General features: G+C 38.3%; 1 protein-coding gene across 20 annotated transcripts in view; it reads right to left on the minus strand.

Annotated features, from left to right (window-relative positions):
* Positions 1 to 25,898, minus strand: part of TNRC6C (trinucleotide repeat containing adaptor 6C) — a 297,118-nt gene that overhangs the window by 3,077 nt on the left and 268,143 nt on the right. For 12 of the 20 annotated variants that reach the window (XM_080560646.1, XM_080560638.1, XM_080560636.1 and 9 more), the window contains 16 exons: positions 25,633 to 25,799; positions 24,576 to 24,656; positions 23,867 to 23,924; positions 23,514 to 23,659; positions 16,544 to 16,717; positions 15,107 to 15,253; positions 14,508 to 14,627; positions 13,124 to 13,207; positions 12,567 to 12,798; positions 10,675 to 10,842; positions 9,399 to 9,590; positions 9,104 to 9,247; positions 6,108 to 6,224; positions 3,432 to 3,626; positions 2,011 to 2,081; positions 1,155 to 1,294 (listed from right to left, as the gene is read on the minus strand). In XM_080560646.1, the coding sequence (XP_080416772.1) occupies positions 1,155 to 1,294; positions 2,011 to 2,081; positions 3,432 to 3,626; positions 6,108 to 6,224; positions 9,104 to 9,247; positions 9,399 to 9,590; positions 10,675 to 10,842; positions 12,567 to 12,798; positions 13,124 to 13,207; positions 14,508 to 14,627; positions 15,107 to 15,253; positions 16,544 to 16,717; positions 23,514 to 23,659; positions 23,867 to 23,924; positions 24,576 to 24,656; positions 25,633 to 25,799 (2,236 nt within the window). The remainder of the gene's footprint in view (positions 1 to 1,154; positions 1,295 to 2,010; positions 2,082 to 3,431; positions 3,627 to 6,107; positions 6,225 to 9,103; positions 9,248 to 9,398; positions 9,591 to 10,674; positions 10,843 to 12,566; positions 12,799 to 13,123; positions 13,208 to 14,507; positions 14,628 to 15,106; positions 15,254 to 16,543; positions 16,718 to 23,513; positions 23,660 to 23,866; positions 23,925 to 24,575; positions 24,657 to 25,632; positions 25,800 to 25,898) is intronic. The other 8 variants (XM_080560641.1, XM_080560654.1, XM_080560651.1 and 5 more) reach the window with 4 other exon arrangements.

Here is a 25,898-nt window from a genome sequence, read left to right on the forward strand (position 1 = left end):
CGGTGCTTTTGGAGATATCCAAGATTTCTGTGCATCCGTTACCCACCCCGTGTTAAATTTGAGATGACGGATTAGGCCAAATCTGCTCACTTTTAGGAACCCCATTCTCTTTAAAAAGACCCCTCTCTACTATTTCATATTTACCTGTCTATATCGACAGGCAAACAAAGCCACACGTGTGGAGACTACCTCATTTAGCCAACATACATCGCAGGAGACAGTCTGCACTCTAGGCTTGAATTTTCATAGAATTTTAAATTAATTTTCAAGAAGTATTTAATCACTGCTGTTTCTAATTTACATAACAAAACCCCCACGCAACTTGAGAGAGAGTGAGTGAGCCATTCCCTTATCAAATCAGATGGGAGGGATGGGATCTGAGCCTGTTCACTCTGTGATGTATTTTCCAGCAATCAACTCCATGCAAACATTCATCTGTGAAACAGACAGTGGCTGATATCTTTAATACTGTCCTGTTGGCTTCCACAAATCCCACTGTATTTTGCCAGCAACCCAAAGGCATGTATTGCTGTGCCTTTCTGTCGTTCAGCAAGGTCTGTCCTGTTCTTTGCCAGCACTGCAACTATAGGTATGCCACAACCTATTAAAAAAACAACTAAATGGAGGCCTTCCAAATCACTGATAACATAAGGACTTTAATATGTACATATTTAATATAAGTACTCATCTTTAAAGTCAGATATCAATTTCGCATTTGGCAGCATTTCTTTTACCTGATGCCACATTTAAATTGATGTAACTAAGATGGGTCAATTTTTCATCTCCAGTCAGCTCTGAATGCTGCTTTATAACATTTTATTAAGGAAAGGTCCACCCTTATCGTTTGGGCATAGAGCAAACTATTTCCTCTACAATCAGTGTTTTAATCACACTCATGCTACAAATGTTGATAAAGAAATTTCCTTTCTAAGCAGATAAGTATTCTTTTCAAACATCAGTCTTTATATTTGTTATATTTTTAATCCTTCCTAACCTCACTGATTTTATCACTCAAATTCTCCAGCTCTTGTGTTCTATACCAGTTAGTCACATGGATTTTAAAACAGCTAAAACTGCTCATTTTGTTGCTTAAGAGAAGAGGTTCCAAGATAAAAGTAGCTTTGTAACAAAGGAAAAACAAAGCAGAAACGTACATATGCAAAGACTTTTGGGCCTTGGCTGCTTCTTCCTTGGAACTGTATCGGACCACAGCATTCCCTTGTGTCAGGTTCAGGTGGAATGTTATTAGAGGGCCATGCTGCAAACACAGTGTCCGCAGTGTGGAACCATCAATCTGGTAAGAGAGAAGGGGGAAAAGATTTATCTGTGCTTTTGTGGTTTCACTTCAAAATTATTGCCTGTTGAACAAGTTTTAAAGCTAAAGACTAAGCAGGTGTGAAAGAAAAAAATATGCTTGACTTCCATAAGAGGAATTTATTTATAGACTTATCACTGTCTTCATTGAGTGAGACATCCTGTCTTTTTAAGACTTCCCTGCAGTCCAGTGCACAAAACTTCCCCAATTATGTGATACAAGCTATATTTACAATCAGAAGTCTACAAATAAGTTGAAGAAAAAGCATTGCTCCTAAATTTAACTAATTTTTCCCCAGGGTTACTTTGGATGGTTTGGAGCTTATGTTCTTCCTTTTGAACGATACTACAGAGAGGACTAGAGGATCTGACAGATTTAGAAGAAAAACAAAACCCCACAGAAAATGCAGCTTGTATACCTCTGAACCTGCTGTAAGACATTATTCACCTCTAAGCTTACACATACAGAAGTGGTGCACACTGAATGACTAATTACATGGTCTTAAAGCTCATATTTGATTTGACAGCGCTTAAAAAACTTAACAGATTGCCTGCAGAAGACAGACAATTGGAATAAATGCAGAATAATTATTTTCCCTTCAAACGAACCAGATTATCAAGGTTGATAAATGTTCTTATCATCTCTCAAATACGACAAGTCTCTTTCCATAACTAGTTATGTACAACTCTAGTTACCTGGGGTGTGAGGTTTCGAAGAACCAGCCAGCTGCTTGTTCTCCCTGAGCTGTCAGTACTCCATGCTGAACCTGAAATACAAATTCCGCAACAAAACATTTCATCACAATGTGGAGAACATATTGCAAGAAGAAAACTTATCTGGAATCACAACATACTAGCAAGAGAAATTGCCATCATAAACAAATCTTACAGCAGTTTACTCACATCTTGATTTATTTTCTTTGGAATGAAAGGTTGCCAAAAGAAAACCTGCTTTTGTTACATTTAGAAGATCTGTGGCATTTTTCACATTCCCACAATAACTTTGGGATGCAGGTACGTCACTGCAATAAACTGCATCTTCAGGTTACATGAAAATTACTTTGGAAGAAACATTTTAAAAGCAATTCGGATGTCCAAGCTCAGATTGCTGGTTGCTATTAAAGATTTTTATAGCTCTGCAGCACTCTGCTATGTTGCCAATGATAAGATTAATGTATACGACTTATTCAAAACAGATATTTCTGCACTGACAACGTTCTGATTAAAGATACGTGGGTATCACCAGCAAAACCTGCTTTTCCAACCTCAGCCTGATGTTTTACAATGAGAAACTGTACAAGCTTGGTATTTATTAGTGGCATTTGAAAAACTGCAGTACTTCTGTAGTCACATGTGTGACCACACTGGCTTCAGACAGAATTCTGGTACTAACAGTATCTGGCCAGCAGGTGGGGCTTTGGTGCAGAAAACATTCAAAATAAATGGTATGAAGAAGGTTTAATTTCCATCTTAGTGAAAGCATATTAATAAAATATTCAGTTAGATAAAATATGTGTAATACTTGCCTTTGAAGCTGACAATACTTCACAGACAAATATGATGCATACATTTATATAGCCATAATTGTGGTTTCTCACATTTGTATTTAAGCAAAATAATGACATCTAAAAAGGAGTCTGCATGAAATAATTAAGACATTCCCTGCAGGTCCTCAAACGCCATCAGGTCCTAAATGCTTCACATCCAAAAATGTGTTCCATGTTAAATTTCATAGGATGATTCACTTATCAAAGTCTTGTAGGAAGTCACAGATCATACCACGAAACAAGAAACACACTTAAAATCTATTTTTAAAAATAAGAAAACAGGAAAAAAATCCTAACCGTGAGTAGGAGTGAAAGTATTTGGCAATTCACAGGTAAAATTACTAATATGACGACCTGAAAGATGACAGCTTCATTTACAACCTATTCTAACTAAAATAAACAAACATGAGCTTCATCCTCAAAATGGATACACTCTGCTTGTATTAAACCTCAACCATCTGGAGTCTAATACAAAGCTGCGGGGTGTCTCACTATTGTAAGACAGAACAACAACAAACAATTCCAAAAGGAAGGCGCTGTGGTGCTATATGATATAGAAGTCAGGAGTACCAGAGGAGTAAGAGCTGGTCCAACCCAGGGGACTGGCACCCCATGTAGATGATGGCTTGGTGTTTGTTAAGCCTGGAGGAGGTCTTGTAGGAGCAGTAGTGTTTCTGGGTACCTTCCATAGTTCATGGGATAAAGAGGCTTGTGTGTGAGAGATTGGGCCAGAGGACCACGTAGACTTTATGTCTGACAATTTACCTGCAACAGAACAAAATAAATTAGTGTATTCTCTGTTAGCAACAATGGTTAAATCAAATAGGATGGGTAGTCATCAAGCTTCTGAACTGACTAAATTCTTCCAGCTTTTCAGGAGAGAAAAGAACAGAATTCTGCAGCAAGTCTGCGATACAAATCTTATATACACGTAACCTGCTTACACTCCTATTAACATTTTCAAAGAAATTTGTAAGTAACGATTCTCAAACCACCTGCTACATATACAGATCCTTTTTTTAAAAAAGATCTCCTACTATTTTGCTTTCTTGTAAAAGACAATACATGAAAAAAGAGCAGAAAATAAGTATTTGAAATCTAATTTCATCAAAATTATAACTTCAAGATTATCTCTCTTAAAGACTTTAGAACCTAACCACTTTTTTTCACATAACTCATTTTATCTAATATAAAGTAAGCAGCATAACCATATGTTCTTCTGATATATTATTAAAATTCCAAAGATCAAAGACCAGCAAAAATTCTATTTCAGAATATTCAAAGTAACAGATACTCTTTTTTCAAGTGTCTCTGAGAAACTGAAGTTTCAGAAGAGTAGACCATTTTGCAATCTGTCAACTCTTTGAAACTTTTTACTGTTTGGTTTATTTCCGCAATCAGTAGTTCAACTATTTTACTATTGTTCCCATCAAATCAGAGTTTTATAAAATAGTACAAAACCCAAGAATAACGAGTACTGTTTAGCTGTGAGAGGCACACAAAATCGATTGAAATTACTGATACTAAACCAAAATCCTTTATTCACCTTTAGACTTGCACATTTCTGCCTTTCTTCCTTGTAACAACCTAAGTTATGGAAGTCAAGGGTACAATTTCCTTGCCATGACACAGTCCCCCCATTACTGCCATTAGCAGCACACATTTTGACTGGAACAGGCTGAAATGGTCACGTTGCTGCATACTCTGCTGGACCAAGTGATACTGTGCTTATGCTGGCTTAATGTTTTTATTTTGGCGGCAGACAGTAAGAAAATACTTGATCTGACAATGCCGAAGATACATAAATCCTGTGAACTTTTTTAAAACCAGATTTGAACTGCCATATTAATCTTATATTGAATCAGTGCTTTGCAGCAGGTAGTCATAGCAGTCTTTGTATGAGGAACCCTGAAGCCAAATGTACCAGTCACCAAATCACAGCCTCAAGTTATATATACACACACACACACTCAAAATTGTCCCTATTTATCTGTATCATCTAACTCAATGATTTCATAATGAATCATAGTAATTCAAGTGAAAGGGCAACCGCTCTCCCATCTTCTTGCAAACTGTGGTGACAAAAATAATTTAACGATGATGATCAAGACATTAACAAAGGGAAAAAGGGTGGGAGTAAGGAGGAAAGTCTGACTTTCAGAATTCAGAGCAGCTCAACCTGCAATGTAGCACATGATGTACGCACATTACCACAGATTAGATGTTGCTATCTCACTAATTCCCATGGGGTTAACACAAAGATTAGATGAGACTGCAAAAAATAAAAGCCAAGTAAAGCAGAAATGCGTGACAGATAAAAGAAAAGCAAGCCATTCCTTTCTTTTCCTTTTAATGGAGTAAAACATTTCAAACAAAACCTTTTTGCTTTGCTACCTGCAGTATGACCTAGAGGCTGTGGCTACTTTTATTCAAAGAAGTGGAGAGTGTTCATTGATTAGATATGAAAGTGATAATATAAACCATGCAACAGCCCCTACACATTTTTATAATGGGACAAACTGGATATTTATGTAGTCGGTTTGCAAGCTAATTTTCTATGATTTGCAAAGAGAGATACCTCAGAATTTACAGCTCATTGGAAAGAATGGGGCAATTTGCATATTGTTTACACCATATGCAAGCTCAGGTATATAAGTAAGCATCACACTTTGGAATGACAATTAAAAGACATTTAAACAGGTGTTTTGATCTGCTTAATTAAGGGGACACATGAAGAAAACAAGCCTGTTTTTTATGAAACTTTCTTCAATAGTTAAATAAAGAGCCCCCCAAACCAAACCCCATTCTGAGGCAGAGTACCTCCTTGAGGTACAATTAAACTTTCTCCTGAGCTGAAGACATTTTACTGCTAACAGTGAGTTTGTTAACAAAAAATTCCTCTCACTGGAAGGGTCTAGTAGGGGAGTTACTACCGAGGTCTTAGAAAATAGAACATTCCTCTGCAAAGTTGCAATGGAAATAGTCGTTAAGACACCTCGATGCCAATATAGAGTGACGGCATGTGGCATCAAGTGGAGTAAATACATTTTTCCTTAGCACAATTCCAGGCATAGCATACAGAGCTCACCACTGAAGAGCTGCCAGGAGAGCTGCCTACCTGGCACAGGACTGAAAAATGTGCTTCTGTCTATAGCAGCACTGCTGCAATAACTGGGAAAGCACTTCTCCTAGGGCCTTTTCTCAGAATGCAGGGGAACGTGAAAGTAGAAAGGCCATTTTTCGTACCTGCAATGCTAGGTGCGGATGCAATGCTGCTGAAAGAGCTACTGTAGCCGGAGGCACTAAGCGGCCAGGCACTCGATGAAGGCAGCGTGGCATTCTGAGATGATGTTGGGGATGACCCTGCAGAACCAGCAGAGAAGCAACTAAGAAAGATGGGCATAATGATGTTTGGTGTGACATAAGCAAATCTATTATGTGCAAATACAAACCATGCAAGGCATTTTCCTTAGTCAGCCTGGTCTCAGAAGTCTAGGAATGAAATGTTACAGAAAGCATGATAAAGTGAAGCAGAAGTCTTTAGTAGAAAAGAAAAGAAAGCTGGCACAGTAGTAAATGTACTAGCGCCTGTGCAGAAGATAAATTCTGCATTTCGTTTAAGATATGCGACTAAAAAATCAGCATTAAACTGTTTAGTCTCAAGGAGCAGGCCTCATTTATAAAGGTGCTTTGCTGGCTGACTTAAGCGATGGCAACTGTAGATGAGCATAAATGTGTATGATAAACTAACCTCTTACCATGGGTGATTTGTCCTAAATTACTTGAGGTGAGCACTTCTCCTACATTCTAATGCCCACAAGCATCTTTAGATTTTTGCAGGCTTTCAGTAAAGCAAGGATATATTTTACCAATCTCTTCTCAAACTAATAACATTAAACGAAATAGCCTGAAACCATCTTGGTAAATCATTTACAATCTGAGGAGCTATCTAAGCACACATACAATTTCCTTACTGGCAGCAAATGAAAGAGACAGAACATAAAAAAAATATCTTCATTATAAGGGCCAGAAGAAGTCGAAGTATTCTTTCTAGCCACCAACAAAATCGCATATCCCAGGTGACTTATCATTCCGGACATACACAGATATACTGTGATACCAAAACATCTTTACCTGACTAATAAAACTATAGGTGAGTTCTTTGGAAGAAGACAGAGTGGTGTACTGAGGCAGAAGGGAGGAAGCAAAAGCACATTATCATCCCTCACAGCTCAATAAAAATCACAGGCTATGTACGTTCACCTGGAACAGAGAGCAAGCAAACTTTACCTTATCCAGACTCACTGTGCTGCTCTCAGGACACACCAATACAGACATCAGTCTCAAGAAAAATAACTACATCAAGGCCTTCTCTGGAAATAATCTATTCCCCATGCAGACACCTCTGAGGAAGGCTGGGGCAGGGAATTATATCAGATTCAAAGGCCCATATGCTCACAGAGCTGAAAGCAGCCCTGGTTCCACATGGCTAAAGGCTTTCAGTTTGTAGCAGATGATCCTGCAAAGCATCTTTAGCAAATAGGGCAAAACAACAATCAAACCAAAAGCTTAAGTTTTATCTGTTCCTACGTGTACAGTGTATAAGCCACAGTCTATCCCTGTGAATGGATCTCAGCTCCATTAATAAAACCTGTGAACTTCAAGCCGTAGTATTCAAAGACAGTCTTTTTGTGTCAGCATGTCATGAAAATCCAATTTCATTCGAAGAAGTACTGACAATAACAGATAATTTTACCCAGAAGCAAACACCAGGATACACATAAAGAAAAAAACAAAGCAACTACGTTTTTTATTAAAATTATATTATTTATATTAACAAGATAAAGGGAAAAAAAAACACAATAAGGAAAATAAACATATTATGAAACCCAGCAGTCACTGCTTTTCACAGGGTTTTGTCTCCTAGCAGCCTGTTTACCTCTGCAAAGATAATCTATACTGACCCTCTACAAGTGTTGCAACTACTTCTTCATTCCACAGACAGATTGTATACCAGCAGAGCTAATGTATGCTTCCATTCCATGAAGAAGTAAGACCTGTAGTAGATATCATTTCACTTACAGGTACAGTTCTGTACGGCTATATTTTTGGCCCCTAGGGAGTATTTCTTGGGTACACCATATCTGAACTGTGGCTGAATTATGTCTTCTTACTTTTTTATTTAGCACTGTAAAGGTCACTTCAAACGACTGAAGTTGTTTGCCCCTTGAAGTATATCTGGGTCATTAGAAAGTTAATTCAACATTACTCATGCACACAAATACTTCATAGTCCAGTTTAAATAAGGACTGCTTTCTGGTAAGAGACAACTCAAAATCATTCAAGGCAATGAAAAACGCTCCTCCTTTCCCTCACATCTCACATCCTTTCACCTGAGCTAACATGCTCAGAGCTGGAAACCAGTTTCTGATTTAATTTTGTCTTATAATCTATGCAGACATCACAGATGTAGCTACTATAACAAAATCCACATTTTTAACCCTGACAGGTCCTTATTGATAACCTGATTATAATACCCCTGATGCATGTTGGAGTGCTTTCATAGAGTACAGATAACTGGCCTATTAGGGCACACCGATCACAATTAAACCAAGCTGTCGCTCCACTGATGCACTTTCACTGTATCTAGTTAGTATATAGCATAGTCCCACTGGTTTATTGTTTTAGAGAATACCCTTTTAATTCTGGGGTAAACAACGTCAGGGCAAAAGGAATGGAAATGGCACTGAGAAATTCTAGTCTACAAGTTAATACCCCCTTTTCTTTTTTTCTTTTCTTTGATGGTTTTGGATGTAAAACAAAGCCACAGTTATGCATGACAGAAGACTGCTGCCTCAGCTACAACCGTGGAACTTTTGTATTGTGACTTCTTAAATATTTCCTGAAGTGCAAGAAGTTGGTCAGTATGAAGAATAAAATCTTGTTCAAAGCAAAGTGGTAGGAATTATACATGTTAACAAAAAGATTTTGTGGTCACTGGAAGTTATATTACATATCCCAACCCTTCCAAGCTTAAAAATATTCACGTTCCCAAGGAAAACCAGAACCTTCATAGTCCCATATTTAGCTAATGTATTTCTGGATTATCAGTGAAAGCTCAGAGCTGAAGCTTTATTAGATCAGGACTATGTGCAAAAATATACTATACCCATATTATATGAAGTCAACTTTGTTGGAAAGAAGAAAGTAAATATAAATGTGAAAGTAATTTGTGTGTTTACCTCCACTCTTGAGAAGATAGCGATTAACATCCTGTATTGTGGTGTTTATGGTAGGCCCAGTTGGAACACTTCCAGGAGTAACATCGGGGTCATTTTCAGGATCAATATTCTGCAGTCCTTTCCATGGCACTCCTGGATGAAACTCTGTTCCAAATATAAGAAAACAAACAAACAAGAGCATATAAAGTCATAGTTCCCCAAAGATTAATTCTTCACATCAGAAGGATGCAATAAATAAAACCAACAGTGTGATTTAATGACATCAGTTTAACGTGAGTGGTTTGCATTTTGTTACCTGGTGGCCAGTTTATGCTGGAGCCATTGGAAATTTTATCACTATCAGTTTTGGCACGTGACCAGCTGTGAGGAACAGCTACGGGTGGACTGGCGGGCGATTCACTGTTTTGAATCAGATCATACCGGCCATAAGAGTCATCAATGGAGGACTTTCCCGGAGGACAAATACTTAAACCTCCAGGTATAGCACCTGTAAAGAAGAGAATAGAAAGGCTTTGTTTAGGAGTGGGACTAATTTGGGGTATTTCTGCATTAAAATAAAAAAATAAAATATAAACACTATGAACAAAGCTTAACAGCCTCTGAAGCCTTACTAGGAAATACAACTGTGAGATACACTGCTGGTAAAATCCAGACTCAAGTTAACTAAGGAAATTTAGGTTACATTACTGCCAAAAAGAGAGTAAGTAATTCAAATCATCATAGGGATGGTAAATAGGAATTTGCTGACAGCATACTATGGAGAATCTTTGTAGGTATGCCCCCTTCTCATCCTTCTCTAGGTTTTTATTACTGACAGTATGGATGATTTGAAGTAGCCAAACCCATGTTCCTACAAATTATCAGACAACAATTTGGCATAAGCAGTAAAGCTATTTGCAGAATAAGAAACTATCATAATAGAGAAATAATTCGTGCTGCTAGTAATAAAAAGCAGCATACAAGACTGTTAACAGTGTCATATTCTAACAGAGTAAGTTTGCATAAAGGAAATAAAGGAATAAATGACTCAGGATACTGGAGGAAACAGGGATAAAGGTGTTCTAACAGATTAGCAATCGCTTCTGGAAGACTGAATTTTGTGCTCCTAACTCCCACTGTGGGCAATTATATAATCCATCGTGCCCTTGTACATGACTGGCTGTGAAAAGTTGGTGATATTGGAAAAACTGTGGGATAAAGTCAATGTAAAGTTTTTTAGAATTAAAAGTATGCAGATCTGGAGTATGGGAAGGCCTGTGGGACTTGTTTGCACATGTTGCCAACACTAATGGCTTATTTTACTTGAACTCCATGTTCTGAGCAGTAAAAGTCACTAAACGAAAGCAGCAGAAAGGTCTGCATGTATGACATTCTAGCTGCAAGAACTTCAATACATTGCTGAATGCGACTACAGAAATCTTCAAAAAAGAAGTCAGTCTCAAAGGGTGATGCTCTGTACCAACCATTTATCAGCACTTACAGAAAAGAGTAACATGAGAAAAAAAAATATAATTGCAATGTGACTCAAGTTTCAAAAAGCCAAACTGAGATAGAGATTAAATGCGACATACCGTGCTTGCTGGAGTTCTGGTCAAGAGAAGAAGCAGCACTAGACAGATTATCCATTGAGTTGGGGTGTGTCCACTGAGGAAGGCGAGACTGGGACTGAGAAGTGTCCTTCACTGACAAACCACCAGTAATGTCCATGTTATTTACATTCATGTTCGGGTTCAGTCCAGCTAAGGGGAAACAGGTCATTACATATCCTTAATAAACTGGAGGATTAAAAAATAAGTCTGTGTTTAAAAATCCAACTAAAGGAATTGTTAAACATTGATTTTTTTAGACATTTATACATACATGTAGTAATTCACTATGCACGTTTTCCATCTGCTTTCAAAAACTAGCTGTTACGGGAACACTGATTCAGAATAATACCCCTATGAATTCAGAAAATATTTGAACGTTGCTAAAAGGGAAAACAAAACAAAACAAAAACAAAAACAAAAACCTTGTAGGGATATATTTTAAAGCTGTCAGTATTTCTTCTTGCAGTCTCTCTACTTGCCCCAGAAAAGGCCTTCTAGAAGAATGCACTGGAATGCTAAGTTTAAACCAGTGAAGAATTTGCAACATTCCACTGTTAAGCCAAAGTATTCCTAATGTCTCACCAGCATACCCCTGTAATGTCTGCCATTTTATTTTGTTAACAACATTTTAAAAATCCCAGATGAAGCAATTAAAAGGTCATACAAAGAGCTGCTAATCATCAGGGCAGGCATTGACATATATTTTGGAACAGATCAAACAAAACCCTCCTGTTTTTGTATAAAACATATAGTATTTAGGGAATAATTTTATCATGCTTCCGTGACATGGATCTGGATCCTTTTTGATATATAATTCTGAATGTTAGCAGATCACAGGAAGCTAAGTTATGATAAGAACCTCTTAGACTTAGGCCCTTAATTCACAAATTCTTTCGCCTTCTGATACTCCCTGCTGTAACAGCTCCCCACAGCAGTCCGAATCACCTTCTTAACTGCTGAATGGTAGAGGAAGCTTTTCAATTCTATTGTACACAGCATTAAAGAGAGGCAGAGAGATTAAATTAATTCCCCTATGTCATAAAGTCTTTGGCTTACATTGAACAATCACAGAAAACAGTTCTGAAAGTTGTTCTGTTCACCCTGTCTCAAGGCTGAATTGATTTATTTTCACATCGATCACACTTGACAGATCATGAAATGCCTGGTGAAGAAGTTTTCACAAACTTCCATGACCCTTTATTCCAGTACCCTACTTTCCTTAGAGCAAATAAACGATTCTTAATGTTTAAGGACCTCTCTTGTGCAACATTTTTTTACCTCTTCCATTAGCCACATGCAAGACTTCTTTGAAGCTATCTTTTATATTTTTGAAGATTGCTGCATGCCTCTTAATTCTTCTGCTTCAAGTGACCAAAGAATTTCATTTTTTCCTCATCAGTCAAATTTTCGAAACATGTAATCATCTACACAACACTCTTTTTGCATTCCTTCAAAATCATCTGTATCTGTCTCAAAATACATTGACCAAAGTTCATGCCTTACCATTGTTGATTAGAGTGGAAAAAAAATTCAGTGATTTCAAGACAATATTCCTGCTTATAAGGTGACATTTTTGTATTTTACAACATGATGCTGTTATTTTGAATGTAGTTCATGAACAGCAACATGCCTAGATAGTTAATTAAGCAGATCTTCTGTTCTGCAAAGCACAGGTGAGCAGATACAGCTCACTTTTATTACTACCAGATAGGCATGTAGTACCATGATTTTGTTTAGGCATTTCAACATTACTTAATAAACATATCTTTTGTATTTCTGTCTTTACTATACTGTAGAGCAAAGTACTTAGACACTTAAATAATGAAATATACTCCCTCTGCCTTTCGCATACGGAACTGCTGAAGGACACATACCAAGAGGGTAAGGAGCAAAGGTGTTCGGTGAAGACTGTTGCTCTTTGGTCTGCAGGTCAGGAAGGCCGGGAGCCTGGGGATGGGGTGAAAAGCTATCCATGGCTGATTTGCCTGCAGAGGGGTGCAAAGATAGATGTGGAGGGGGAGGCTGCTGCTTCATAAGCAGGGCCTGGGCCAGCTGGCGCTGGTGCTGCTGGATCTGCTGCTGCATGTTATTGATTGTACGTGCAACCTGGCAACAAAAGAGAATGAATCAATAAATGATCAATTCAACACAAGAAAACAAGATTTCTTTTGTGTTATTTCAGGGTAGAAAAAAGCATAAGATCTCTTCACAAATAAAAATTGACTGAATTAAGGGTTGAAGAGCTTTCCTCCAATAACTGAATGCCGTGAAGTAGCTTTATTCCTCTAGTACTCTTTACATTTCAATATTCAAACCACACACTATTATTGTTCTAAGGACGCTTTAGCTGGTTTGGTATAATGTAGTACAATCTCTTTAAGCTATTGAAACCAAATTCTAATGGTGAAATTGAATTGGCAGTCAAACCTACTTGCTGCTCCTGTTGTCTCATGGGTCCGGAAACATTACGCTGAGCCTGTAACATCTGCTGCTGGATTTGTAAACGTTGGTACGCCTACAAGATGGAAATGAGAGGTCAGAGGTCCTAACATATACAAGAAGTCTAACAAGCTTGCCTGAACTGATCTGGCACAATACAAAATACTGGAGAAACACCGGAGTTTTCTGAAAACAGACAATGAAGCAAATATAACATTCTCGTTAAGAACGTATTATAAAATACATTTAAGTCCAGAATTATGTGTTTTGTTGGTGTTTTTTTTTGTTTAAACTAAATAGGTCAATAAAAACATCAATGAGTAAGTTTGTCAGCAATGAGTATTCATTAAAGATAGGAACCTGCTTTACTTCTGAGAAGTTTGTAAGATGAAGCAAAAATTGAAATGTAAGTTTATACTATCCTACAAATAGGTAAAGTACCAATAGTTATTTTGTTTTGCTCATTTTAAATTCTGACAACACATTGCATTTAATCAATTGTGCTGCTTCACTCTGGAAAAATTCCACAATTTTAACATCACTAAAAGGGCAAGGTATTATTTCTTGTAATCTCCTGAACTATCCAAAGGAGTTCTGTACAAGTATTTTTCAAGTAGCTTTGTACTGTCCAATTATTACCATGGCATGAGATCAATACTGTGCTTCTCAAAACTGAGAAATACAATTAGAAACAATGGTATCAAATATTATCACTATGTGAAGAGTTAGACTAGCACGTTGACATCCGCAATTAAGACAGTTTATCGTGCACAATTTAATATTTACCACTAGCAAATACTAAAATAATGTTAGCACAGAATATCACTTTTAACACTGTTCATAAAATGTGATTAAATAATATATATATGTGTGCGTGCAAACATCTCAAAAATATACAACTTTTCAAAAGCAAGTAGTTCTTATCCCATGGTGTGATTAATGTTCATCCCATTAACTACAGGAAATTCACCATACACTTGGTTATTTAGGAGGCAATCAAATAAAGTTATTCAGGTAACTCAGGTGTCCAGCACTGCCAAGATTTCTCTCGTGCTATGTTTTGACACAAATCTCCTAGTTGGTCAATGAGTTGCATATAATACGCAGAATAGCGCTGTTTGATAATATACAATAGCATGAAGTCAACTGACTTTTTAGTTCCACTGATACGCTGTAAAGAATAATTATTCCCACAAATTACTATTTATAAAAACTGAGGCAAAAAAAGGATTTTGTTTCTTTGGAAAGAAACTCTACTAAAGAAATCACCATTTGATTGCTTTAAAGATCTGTCGTGTCCATTTAAAGATCTAGTTGTTCTCTTATTTTATCGTCAATTCAGATTTACAGCTTACTTGCCATGTTCTTCAACTTACCAGCTGCAGCTGATAGAGCTGGTTCAACATCGTCATATGCTGAGGATTAATTGGCGAGGTTAATAGTGCAGGGTTGAGACCAATGTTTTTTGCTGCAAACTGCAAAAGCTGTGCTTGAACCTAAAGAATAGCAGTGTATTAAACCTTGTACATTCACTTTTAGCACTGGCAACTGCATAAGCCGTAAATAAGAGCCATTAGACAGTAGCTGAATAACATTACTATTACCTGAACTGCACTATAAATGATCAAAAAATTAACGATAGGCTCTAATACAATTTTAGTAACAATACTTACACATCCATTTACAGAAAAAAAAAAGAAAAAAAAAACACAAATCCTAAGAACAAACTCCTTAGCTCTCTAGAAACACTGTTTTTTGCAAAAAGGAGAGAATCCGCACACACAGATAACAAACAGCACACATGTGAGAACATCTCACCCATGTAACGTGCTTACTGCCTAGTAAATCAAAAGACGCAGTAAAGCAACAGCAGCTCCAAAGCCTCAGGACCATCACAAAATGAGTATGCAGAGGAAAAAGCACATGGGAGAGTTCCAGGGGAAGGGAAAACACAAGACTGGAAGTTTCATCTCACCTGAGGGGATAGAAACTGAGGCACTTGAGCACGAAGACTAGGCTGGGATGAATTAAGAGGTTGCACTGGCGGTTGCTGCGGCTGTTGCATGGTCCTGGCTTGTGCTGCTCCGCTATTGCCAAACATACCCAGATTGCCACTCGGTATCTACAACAGGACAAGGAGGACATTGGCCTTGAAACACATCACTCAATGTATAACCTGAAAGTTCCTTATCTGTGCAGCCTTTATCCTCAATGATTATGACAGGTGTGGGTAAAGAAACCAGTACGTGCAGACTGTTCTGTTGGACGCCTTACTGACAAACAGGTTCAGAATCAGGCACGGCAGAGATCACCACATACCCAATAACATCCTGCACCTGCCCAAACTTTGTACAGACATCTGAACAAAAGGTAGCCGAAGCTGAAGATCTCCTTTATAAGGATGTGTAACCCTAGAGGGTCACAAGATGAACAATGAGAAGTACTCACCAAAAAATGTTAGTGTATATGCAGGAAAGAATAGGAGAATTAAGTCCTTAAACTCACTGCATCCTATTTATTAAATTATCTAGGCAGTTTTTATACATATTCATTTTACAAAGCCACTGATAACGGATGTGCTATTAGAGCAGCCTGTGCTTCTGACTGTGTGACAGGCTGTAAGTGCTGGACAAGTATTGCCTTTAGATAACTAACTTAAAAGAATATATGTAATAAAAGACACCACAGAACGATATATAGAATTTTACAGTGTTGTGTGTTTTTTTTTCCTGATCTTTACTAGCACTTCAATTTATATAGCAAAAATAACCTTTTCATAATCAGCAGTAGTTTATGACCTCTCAGCCTCATCCTGTTTATGAGCCTTCCCCCTCCACCTCTTCTCCCTTTCTTTCCCTTTCAGCACGTTCTATCCAGGGGCCAAAACAACCCTCCAGCCACAGCGCTTTATTTGACCAGAGGTGCTAGAAGCACAGTTCCTTTCTTACCACCTGTCAAAGCTATGAGCTGTCTTGACACTTATGACAAGAATAAAAAAAAGCCATCACTTCTCACCCATCTCATCACTGAATAATTACACCAGCCAGGGAAGATGAATTAGAGCAATGCCTCTGTCTTTAAGTCTGTGACAATTAAAAATGCCTCAAAAAAAGAAACCTCACATCAATCAAGGCAGAGCTATTCCAGGGTTTAGAGGTATAAATCCATAATACTACAGTCTCTTCTCAACGGACGTGTATAATTAGCAGGCTGATTACAACTAAGCAGTTGTTTTATGTCCTATAATGCGAGATGTTTACACAGCAGGTAGTTTCTTCACTGATATTTCACGTGAACAAAGATTTTGTGTGCATTTCCAGTTTAAACCCCCGTTTCCCAGGGGGAAGTGACGAGCTAGCTGTGACTCTGTGCGCACTCAAATTCAACCTGCGACCTCCCCGAACAGCCTTACCTGTCGAGAAGAATTCAAGTTTTGCATGCCCAGCCCTGAGGCAATCCCGCCCAGGGTCTGATTAGGGAGTGCACTGTTTGAAAGGGGGAGCTTCAGGCTTGGTGAAGGCAAAAATGGTGAAGTAGTGGGCTCTTCCACTAGGCCGCCATCCTGATTGGAGAAAGAAAGGGTGAGCTGTGTGCAGTGCCCGGGAGTGGGCAGCGCACAAAACAGTTTCCCATGGAAATATAAAAGGGCATGGATGGGAAAAAAAAAATCAAAATGTTAAAAAAAATAATAATTAAAAAAAAAGAGGTATGAATGATGGGGAATGGAAAGTATGGAGTGAAGGAAGAAGAGAAAGAGAAACAGGATTAAGGTACTGTTTTCCTTTACTGTGTTGCACTTCATCCACAAATGCACAACCACCCTCACCTACCTCCCAGCAGGACGGGGGGGCTCTAGCCACCTACCCAACCTAGCCACCACTTTTGCTAACCCAGAAAGGCTAGAAAAGCTAATTTGACACCAGTCTGTATTTGGTTCTACATCATAGCTCTGCTTTAAAACAAACAGGTTTGCATTAATCCCCTTTCCTAACTGAGACACACGAGCCTCTTTTAATATTCACATAGCAGTGACTTATTAATATCCACTCTGAAACATTACTCTCTAACGCGCCCGCAGAACAGAAAAATACTTGAAAACAATAATGATAATGTTGCCTCTGTAGCCTTCCTAGGAAAGTGATTAAGACACTGTCTGAATGTCCCCCAGGAGGAGGCAGATTTTAGCAAGACGTAAGGAGCCCCCCTCTCACCACGGGGCTGTAAGGAACCGTGGTTGAACATGGATATGATGAACAGAAGGCAGCCCCTGTGGGGGGCAAACAGCGAGTCAGAAAAGAAAATAAATCATATAATCCCCAATCAAACAGGTAGATATCTAGCTAGTGTTACAGTGGGGTACTCAATTCTATCTCAAACTGTGCTTTGATGTCTGGGAAGCCTGCGGCAGGCATGATCAAATAACACTGTGTACAAAGTACAACTCCAAAAACAGGCAGAGGGGAAAAAAAAACCTTTAATTTGCAATGTACTGGACTGGTATTTTTCAGGCAATATTTTCACTGCAAAGAAAGGCTTTCATATAGGTGAGGAGCTAGGTTATTTCAACCATTAAATTCAATCCCCCCGAAGATTGTGGGATACCGATAAACCTCCTTTGTTAAAAAAGCAGCCCAGTCCTCTAACCAGATCCCCAAACAAATGACCTAATGCGGCAGGCACGCTCTGTAAATTTTACGTTCTAAGTTAATCCTGAAAAATGCATTTTCAACAGCTCTCCTTTGATGCAAAGAAAAGTTTCTTTACCATCAGGCGAAGTGACACTTGACATGCTATCTGACTATCCTGAGGGGGACACTGACATTTTCTAATGATATCCCCAAGGCCTTTCAGCTCAAGATATTTTACATTCTACTGGACATCAGTCACACTCTACAAACAACTGCAGCTTGCATGACAGTAACAGGTTCAAGGATTTCTCCTTAGATCACAGACATATGTTTACAATTCTACCCTTCCCCCTTTAAAGTGAAAATAATTTCAAGCTCCGTGCGTGCTCTCTTTCAGGTGCCATTGTTTCCTTTGTGAACAACTATTGACCGAGAGAGACCAGTGCAATCCCTTCCTGTCCCCAAACTTTACTCAAATATTGTCCCACTGGTATTATTTTTTCTCATTGAAGGATTATAGCAGGGCTGAGGATGGTGGAGGAGAAGCCACGCTGGAGATCTGGGCATCTGATTTCCAGACCAGACGTGCTCTGCAAGGCCACCTTCATCACAAGCGCGTTCTTTGGCTGAACTACAGCACGGGTCTTTTGTAGCAAGTTTATCACACATTGTTCGCATTGACTTGGTTCTAATTTTCTGAATTTGAACTTATCAGAAGAGGCCAACTGTGCTGCACAAATGTACCCTGCAAGGGGAACTGAAAGCAATTCATTTCACATAAAGTATTTCAGCCGGTCAACAGAAAGCAGTCATCAGTCATTCTAAATCCAGACTAGGTGACACCTTTACTGCTGACAACAGTTTGTAATCTGATGTTTTTCAGGCTCTTTCTGCAGTAATTGTTACTCGAAAAATAATCTTTTCTAACCTGACTTTTCCTGTCCATCCCTCTTCAGTGATTTTCTCACGAATTTATGTTACATTTCTCACTGAGGCTCATCAACTAACCCCCCTCCCCGCATCTGACTCGCCAAAATCATGCTCAACCCAGCCCTGTATTTCAGTTCTTTGAAGGGACTTCACACAAGTGGGAAATCCTAGCAGCGGCACTATTTCCTTCTATATTTATTGAACACAAAGTACCATACTGACGCTCAATAAAATATTACTTCTAGGACTTCGGAAAGTCTCTCACAGGAGTCTCTTGTGCTAAATAAGACAGAAAGATCTTTTAGCCCTATGAGATACAGACAACTTAGCAGAGGATTCCTGGGCACTTAGGCAGTCACCTGCCCGCAACAACTGCCACTTCATGAATCAAGACAGCCCAACAGACAGATGCCAGACTGCGGAATTTGCCAGGGGTCTTTATACAAAGTCAGTTACAAAAGTACTTAGTAAAAAATACACGTCAATATCTTCTTAAAACAGGAAGAAGAAGAAAAAACAATCCACAAACAAACCACCTTTTCCAAAGAAGGAAGCAAAAGAAATAGAATTCCACCTTCAAATAAGCTCTTTTCAAACCTACTGTGAGATAGGTAGGTACAGGCAGAAGAAACTTGCAGTGAAAGTAATACTTGAAGAAGTGCTGGTTTTTTTTATTTTGAATATGGGAAATTTGAAAGAGGTTTCAAAGTTTGAAAGCACAAAATAGAAACTGTCACTGGATCAAAGGAAGCAGAAACGGAGAAATGAAGAAAAAAATCTAACTTGAAAATCCAGTGATCAACATCTAATTGCAAGCCTCAAGAGGTGTTTCTGCATGATGATAAAATATCTCGTTCATTATCCGCAAGAGAAAAAACTATGACATTCATGAGAGACAAGTGGAACCAGAATGTGAAAGAAGAGGTTGGAAAAAATTCCAACAAACACTGTATTTGAATTAGAAACAAGGAAATAGCATAGCCAAATAGAATATTTGTGGAAAAACATGAGTGCACCCAACAAGCATCAGGCCTTGTAGACCTGGATTTGTCAACAGTAGAGAAAAAGAGCTGATCAGCAACCAAGACAGAAGTGAAAGGGCTTAATTTGTTAGGGGAGAATTTCCTACATTCTCAAGAATTTGGGAGAAAGTTTGCAAGCAGCATCAGGGCAAAGATGACAGCACTCTATGCTGGTGATAAGGGAGAAAGCATAAAAAAGTGAAGGTAGAGGAAAGAAGAAGGGATAATGAGTCTGCCACAGAGAAGGAACAGAAGCCCTGTAGAAGGCTAGCTTGAACTAATGCTAAGGCTGGCTGATGATACTTCTCTTCAGTGAGTTCACCTGATATTCATCTGATAATCTACAAATTGCAAGGAACAAAGTATATGACAAAATAAAACAGTGTTGTAATTCAGATTATGGGATGCACTGATATCAATTTGCTAAATCTTTTCTTTGGCAAAAAACATCTACAGCACCAAAACAAATCTGGGAAATGACAACAGGGAATAGACTGTGAGCCCTGAAGAAAGCTTTTTTTTTTTTTCCCCCTTTTTCCTTTTTTATCTTTTCCTTCACCAGCTGGAACAAGTAGCGTTATGAGTCCACACCAATTCATAAAGAAAGGATATGTTAGATTAGAAATAAGGAGCACAGCGCAGTTAGCCATTAGCTGTACTCTGTTACAGTTTTGGCACCCATATCAATCACTCAACAGATCTTCCAAGCTTTGAAGATTCTACTGATGCTTCAGCAGCCTTGGTGATGAAGCTGTATGAAGGCAAGCAAACCAACAACACTGGTGCAATGTAGCAGCATAAAGACCATAAAACACTGCACATTTACTGGAAAGTGGTACCCTGGTGCTGTGTGCAGCATATACACTTTGGCATTGGTTTCAAAAAACTGATGTTCTTTCTCTGCTCTGTTTTTGTATCTTTGATAAATACCTTGCCTTTTCTCAATGGTCCCGAGTTCAATGCTTGCATCTGAATTGTGATAAAATATTACAAGGCATCTCTGTATAGTTCGAGGTCTTCAACTAAGGCGTGGTCAGCACAGATCAGCAGAACACCACATTTTTCTTCTGAGCTAAGAAGAATGCTCAATAGGTGTAGGAGAATATACAACAAATGTGAGTCCTAGTACTCAGGAATGGTACCCAAGCCCAGTCCCTACACTTTTAGAAAAGATTCTTTGAAATACACTGGGCTTATTTACTCTTTCAGGATGCTTCCAGTAAAATCTTACACGTTTTTCTTACAAATTTGATGGCTCCAGAAGACATCAGGTAACATCTTCATGCAAACCTAAGTACTGCACGCTCACCACCAAGTATGAGATAGCGTGGTTGAGATCATGTATCATGGTACTGTTAGGCTGGATATTTATTTTCTTGAAGACATTGGATTTTCTCCTTTCTCCTTTTATGGTGCTACAGGGCAAGATAACGTCCTGAAAAATAATACAATTAACAAAGCACTGAATGCCAAAGATTGACTCAGTGCAACACAAAATAATATGTGTGGAAAGTGCTGAGAGAATCAGCTGGTAAAGGGGTAGTAATGAGCACATTAACTCAGCTTACGATTTTGTGAAGAAGAACCTTGCATAACTTATTGAAGACTCAGCAAAGCCAAGCAAAAGGATAATGGCCTGGTAAGAGAATAGGTAAAATCAGGAACGTTGGCTGGATTGCTTTGTGTGGCCATGGCAGAGCGCTCATTCACCAACCATGGAAAAGGATGGATGACCTGATCAGAAGCTGAGGCAGCTCCACGTTCATGCTCTGAAGTGTTACCTCAAAGGGCAAAAGGGTTCTGGAGAAAAGGAGTTGCTCCAGTAGGATAAGATGCAAATATGAAAAGACTTGTCTCTGGGGAAAAAAAATATCTATTCTTAGCATAGAAACTCTATTTGTTTAATTCACTTAGCAAGTTGCTCAACACTCTGATAGCTAACAAATATAGTTTGGGATTATTTCCTTTGTTATACTAAACTCACTGTGACAGATTATGCCTAGACTGACAGATTTTACTTGCTGTATGAATACTAATGATTTTAGTACTCCCTTCTCAAGTTGTGTTTAACATATGTTTCCATAATTATGTGTTATGCCTCACATAATGCACCTCTCTCTTTCACAATCTGCTCAAGATATTGTTATCCTAGAAAAGAAAAGGCTAACTGGCATGCATACACTAATTTTGTGACCTTCATCAGAAGAGGGATCTTTCAATTAACATACTCATTAAGGTTTGCCATGAACAAACAGTTTGGCTACAGTTAAGAATGAATTTTATGCGGCAGGAAGAGAAAAAGAAGAAAGAAGAGTCAGGTTAAGCCTGACACGTCTGGGTTAGGGAGCAACGCCATAATGGACACCGTATCATTCCAAGGAGTAGGGAGCCCACAAACAACAAATGTTATTCCCTCAAAAGCTGAAGGGCAATTTTCTAACATATATCTTTGGAGGAAACTGCCATGACACTGTGGCAGTATTTGAACTACCACAAAGAACGTTGGTATGTAAAGACCTTCTAAAGCAAATTTTATACAGATGCTCGTTTTTCCTTATTATGTAAGATACATTTGTGTTTAGTCAAATTAATTTACAGTTTGCACTGTACCAGAACAGGAACTCAAACTGTTTAGGCTATGATGACAGCAGAAACAGCACTAGTTGTCATTAAGAGGTCAGCATTTATCAGATGTCCTAGCACAGTGCCATGCTAATTTTCTCACCACAACACTTAGGAACCTGTCACAGCTCAAACTGTAACTTTCGTAGTGCTAAACATAAGACTATTAAAAAAACACAGGATGGGCAACTGGAAAATAAAGATTTCAGTACAATATGTGTGATCAAGACTAGATATCACTACTGTCTCACATCCTGTAAACAGCTTATGTAAAATGAATTGGTTTCAGCACAGCTTGTGAAAGGTACTGATTTCTGCATTCAGAAAAGACCACCACCACCTTTAGGAGCATTTCAGAAAACTCATGAAATAAAGAATGGCACCACAGAATGCTCTTTCCTTATTAACAATTTTGGATGGGAATAGAATATGTGAATTTTGAGGTGTTTTGGTGGGTCTATTTGTAGGACTTTGTGTCAGGTTGTAAATCCCATTTCCTACTGAAGATCTGGCTGCACTTTTCCCTACATCCTGTTCTTCAGGCACTTTGTTGAATCCTGGACACCACTAACTCCTGCAGCCTTCTCCTCGGTCACTGCGTGGTGCTGGAAAATTTGTAATACGTGACCACAGAAGAGGAAGCTCATCTGAGAAGCTATTTATGACTGCGCACGTCTGCTCTTTGACTTAAAAATACCTCAGCTCCTCATTCCTGTGTACATACTGAACTTTCACTGAAATCTTTACGGAGCTCAAAACCAAAACAAAAATTAGAAGCTTAATGCTTGAAGATTTTGGGCTTGATTGTACTTGATCATTAATTTGAGCAAGGGTCACTCACTGACTCTCAGGACTTATGGAGCGAAAGGCCTTCCCTGCTCCATTTCTTTGCTTTTCCCTTTTCTAATTCTGTTGCATTAGTAATATCTTAGTAGGCTTCATTTTTAAGTGTAACACTTGGGATAACAATTATTTGTTTCTCTGTGGAAATCAGATCATTGGTTCTTTCCACGAGGACTCAATTCATGCAAAATTGAAAGAGAGAAGAAAAAGAATACAGAAATATGTAATTACATATCACATCTCTCTCTAGAGCTTTATAAACAGTCTGTGGTAATCATCAGTATTACTACAGTGTATGGTTTTAACCTGTAAACCACCTTCACATTTCTGAACCTACCTTGTCAAGGAAGGTGGGGCGGTCCATGGAAGACTCTTTGGAGATTGGTGGTGGGCGGCAGCCAAGGGGTTTGGTGACCATTCCATTATAGTCGGTCACTCCCATTCCACGCTTGTCCATTTCCACCTTCTTTTCCAGCAGAGCACCTTCATAGAAAGGGGAAATGGATTGAATAAGGTGACACAAGGTGAATTTGCCAACAGCAGTTCACAAAAGTGTGTCTTGCTTACAAAAGCAAAAACATCTTAGAAAAGTAATGTTATCCAATTGAACTGGATGAGAGCAAACTCTCAGAATCATGAGCTTTTGTTTTGTTGCTTTTGAGGAAAAAAATTATTTACACAGACACTTACTCATGGCCTGATCGAGATTCATATTGTTGCTCTTCAAGGCCTCTTCCGCTGGCTCTCTCTGTCAAAAACAGGGATTATGTTAAGAGAAAAAGTAATCATGCTTGTATAATTTCAATGAAAACTGAGAAAACAGATACATCTCAAAGTACTGGATTCAGTATTTACTCAGTGGCACAAATAAAGCCTGCACACATTTTTTTTTCTTTGGCTTTTACCAATTCCCATGGCAATTTAGTTTGTTTCAGTTTGTCAAGTAAGTACCATTTCTACAAGGTCAAGCCACACTCTTCTGCTATTTAAGTTTCTTCCTGTTTTCTAGGGGCAACTTCAATATTATTATTATGTGTCTCTCTTAAAAAAAAAAAAAAGCAATACTCTAATGTCATGAATTTAATAAGGAGTGAGGAACAGAGGTGGAATTACTGCTGAAGTTCAAAGTAACACCTGTTATAAATAAAACTCTGAACTTCAAAAGTTCTATAAATGCCACCAAGCAATCTCGGAGAGCACTCTACCAGCTTATGATAGATTTCTGAAACTGGAGTACATTTCTAACTCTAGGTATTTCTACATTTCTAATTCTTCTACTTCCCAGTCTGAAGAACACTGAATATCTTTTTGTAGTTACAGTCTGAGACAGTGAAAGACAGAACAAGTAAAAGCTACAAAGACTAAGCCACAGGTGTGCTGAACTATAAACACTACTCACAGGGAAGCCCATATCTGTGAGCTGTTTTATCAGGCGGTTCATGATCCAGGCCTCATCTTGCTTGCTAGATGTCTTCATGCCCTTGGTAAACAAGCAAGAGATTCCATTAATGGTCTGCTTCCCGTATCCATACCGGTGAGATGTACATCAAATACATGATCAGTTTTCCATATTAATAAAATGTTATTAAATGATATATTAATACATTTATTTATAAGGTATTCAAGAAACTACAAACAACGAAACTATGAGTCTCTTCCCCTACAAATCATTAAAACTTTATCTCAGCTGAATAGGTGTTCAGTGTACTGTTTACGATGTGATTTGCTGACCACTGAAATAAAGCCACCTTTCATCTTAAGTATTTGATTTTTAATCTTTGGCAGAAAACCATAATGAAATACAAAAATCTGAAATACTACGACACTATATACTTGATTGAATCACTGGCCTATGTTGGCTAATGGAATAACAAACTGATTGACTGTATGTGTTCCAAATTCCTTTTAAGTTGTAGGCTGGCCTTGTCCTGAAATAATGACTGTGCAATGCAAAACTTCCTAACATAATTGTATATGTTCTTGGTTAAGCCTGAAGTCAGTACAAATTTGCTTCTTTCTCACACCAGTACATACCTTAAAAATTATCTGTTTGTTTCTCCAAGTAGGAAATAGGTATCTTTGCTGGACCACTTCATCAGAAACTAACATTTGCTTTTCTACCACCACAGAAAGTGTCTGAAGGCCCACTTAACACTTCTTTCTGTTAATGTGTTATCATTTCTTCAGAATCCACGAACGCTTATAAAACTTACAAAAAACAAAAGCAACAAGACCTCCTGAAGCACCAAACACGCTGGAAGTCAAATATTTTCCACTTGCCCCTGCAGACAAGGTAAGCTATATTCAAACCACTGAAGTGGCAAGCTCTTTTTGTGTTCTGGTGTCGGAGGTCTAATGCCAGGTGTAATGCAAGAGAGAATTTGTGGCAACTGATTCTAGGAATGTTGCACTGTAATTCTACTCATTCCTAGAGATTATCTTTATTTTTGTCTTACCTTTTGAAGTCCTTTCTTTGGGGCATTCCCCCAGGAATTACAGGAGGAGCTGCTTTCTTGTGAAGCAGTATTATTCCACATATCTCCTTCTTCATCTTCCCACTGACTAGTACTGAGATTCACTTCATCCCCACCACTGCCCCAGCCTTCTTGCATAGATTTTGAAGCTGGAGGGAAAGAGGGAGAAGAAAATCAGATTTAATTTTATGCAAATTTTACAGAAATATCCTTTTATACCATATCCTGTATGCCAGCATTTAAGTATT

This window comes from Anser brachyrhynchus (assembly GCF_964034855.1).
Source record: "Anser brachyrhynchus genome assembly, chromosome: 18".
Taxonomy (NCBI): domain Eukaryota; kingdom Metazoa; phylum Chordata; class Aves; order Anseriformes; family Anatidae; genus Anser; species Anser brachyrhynchus.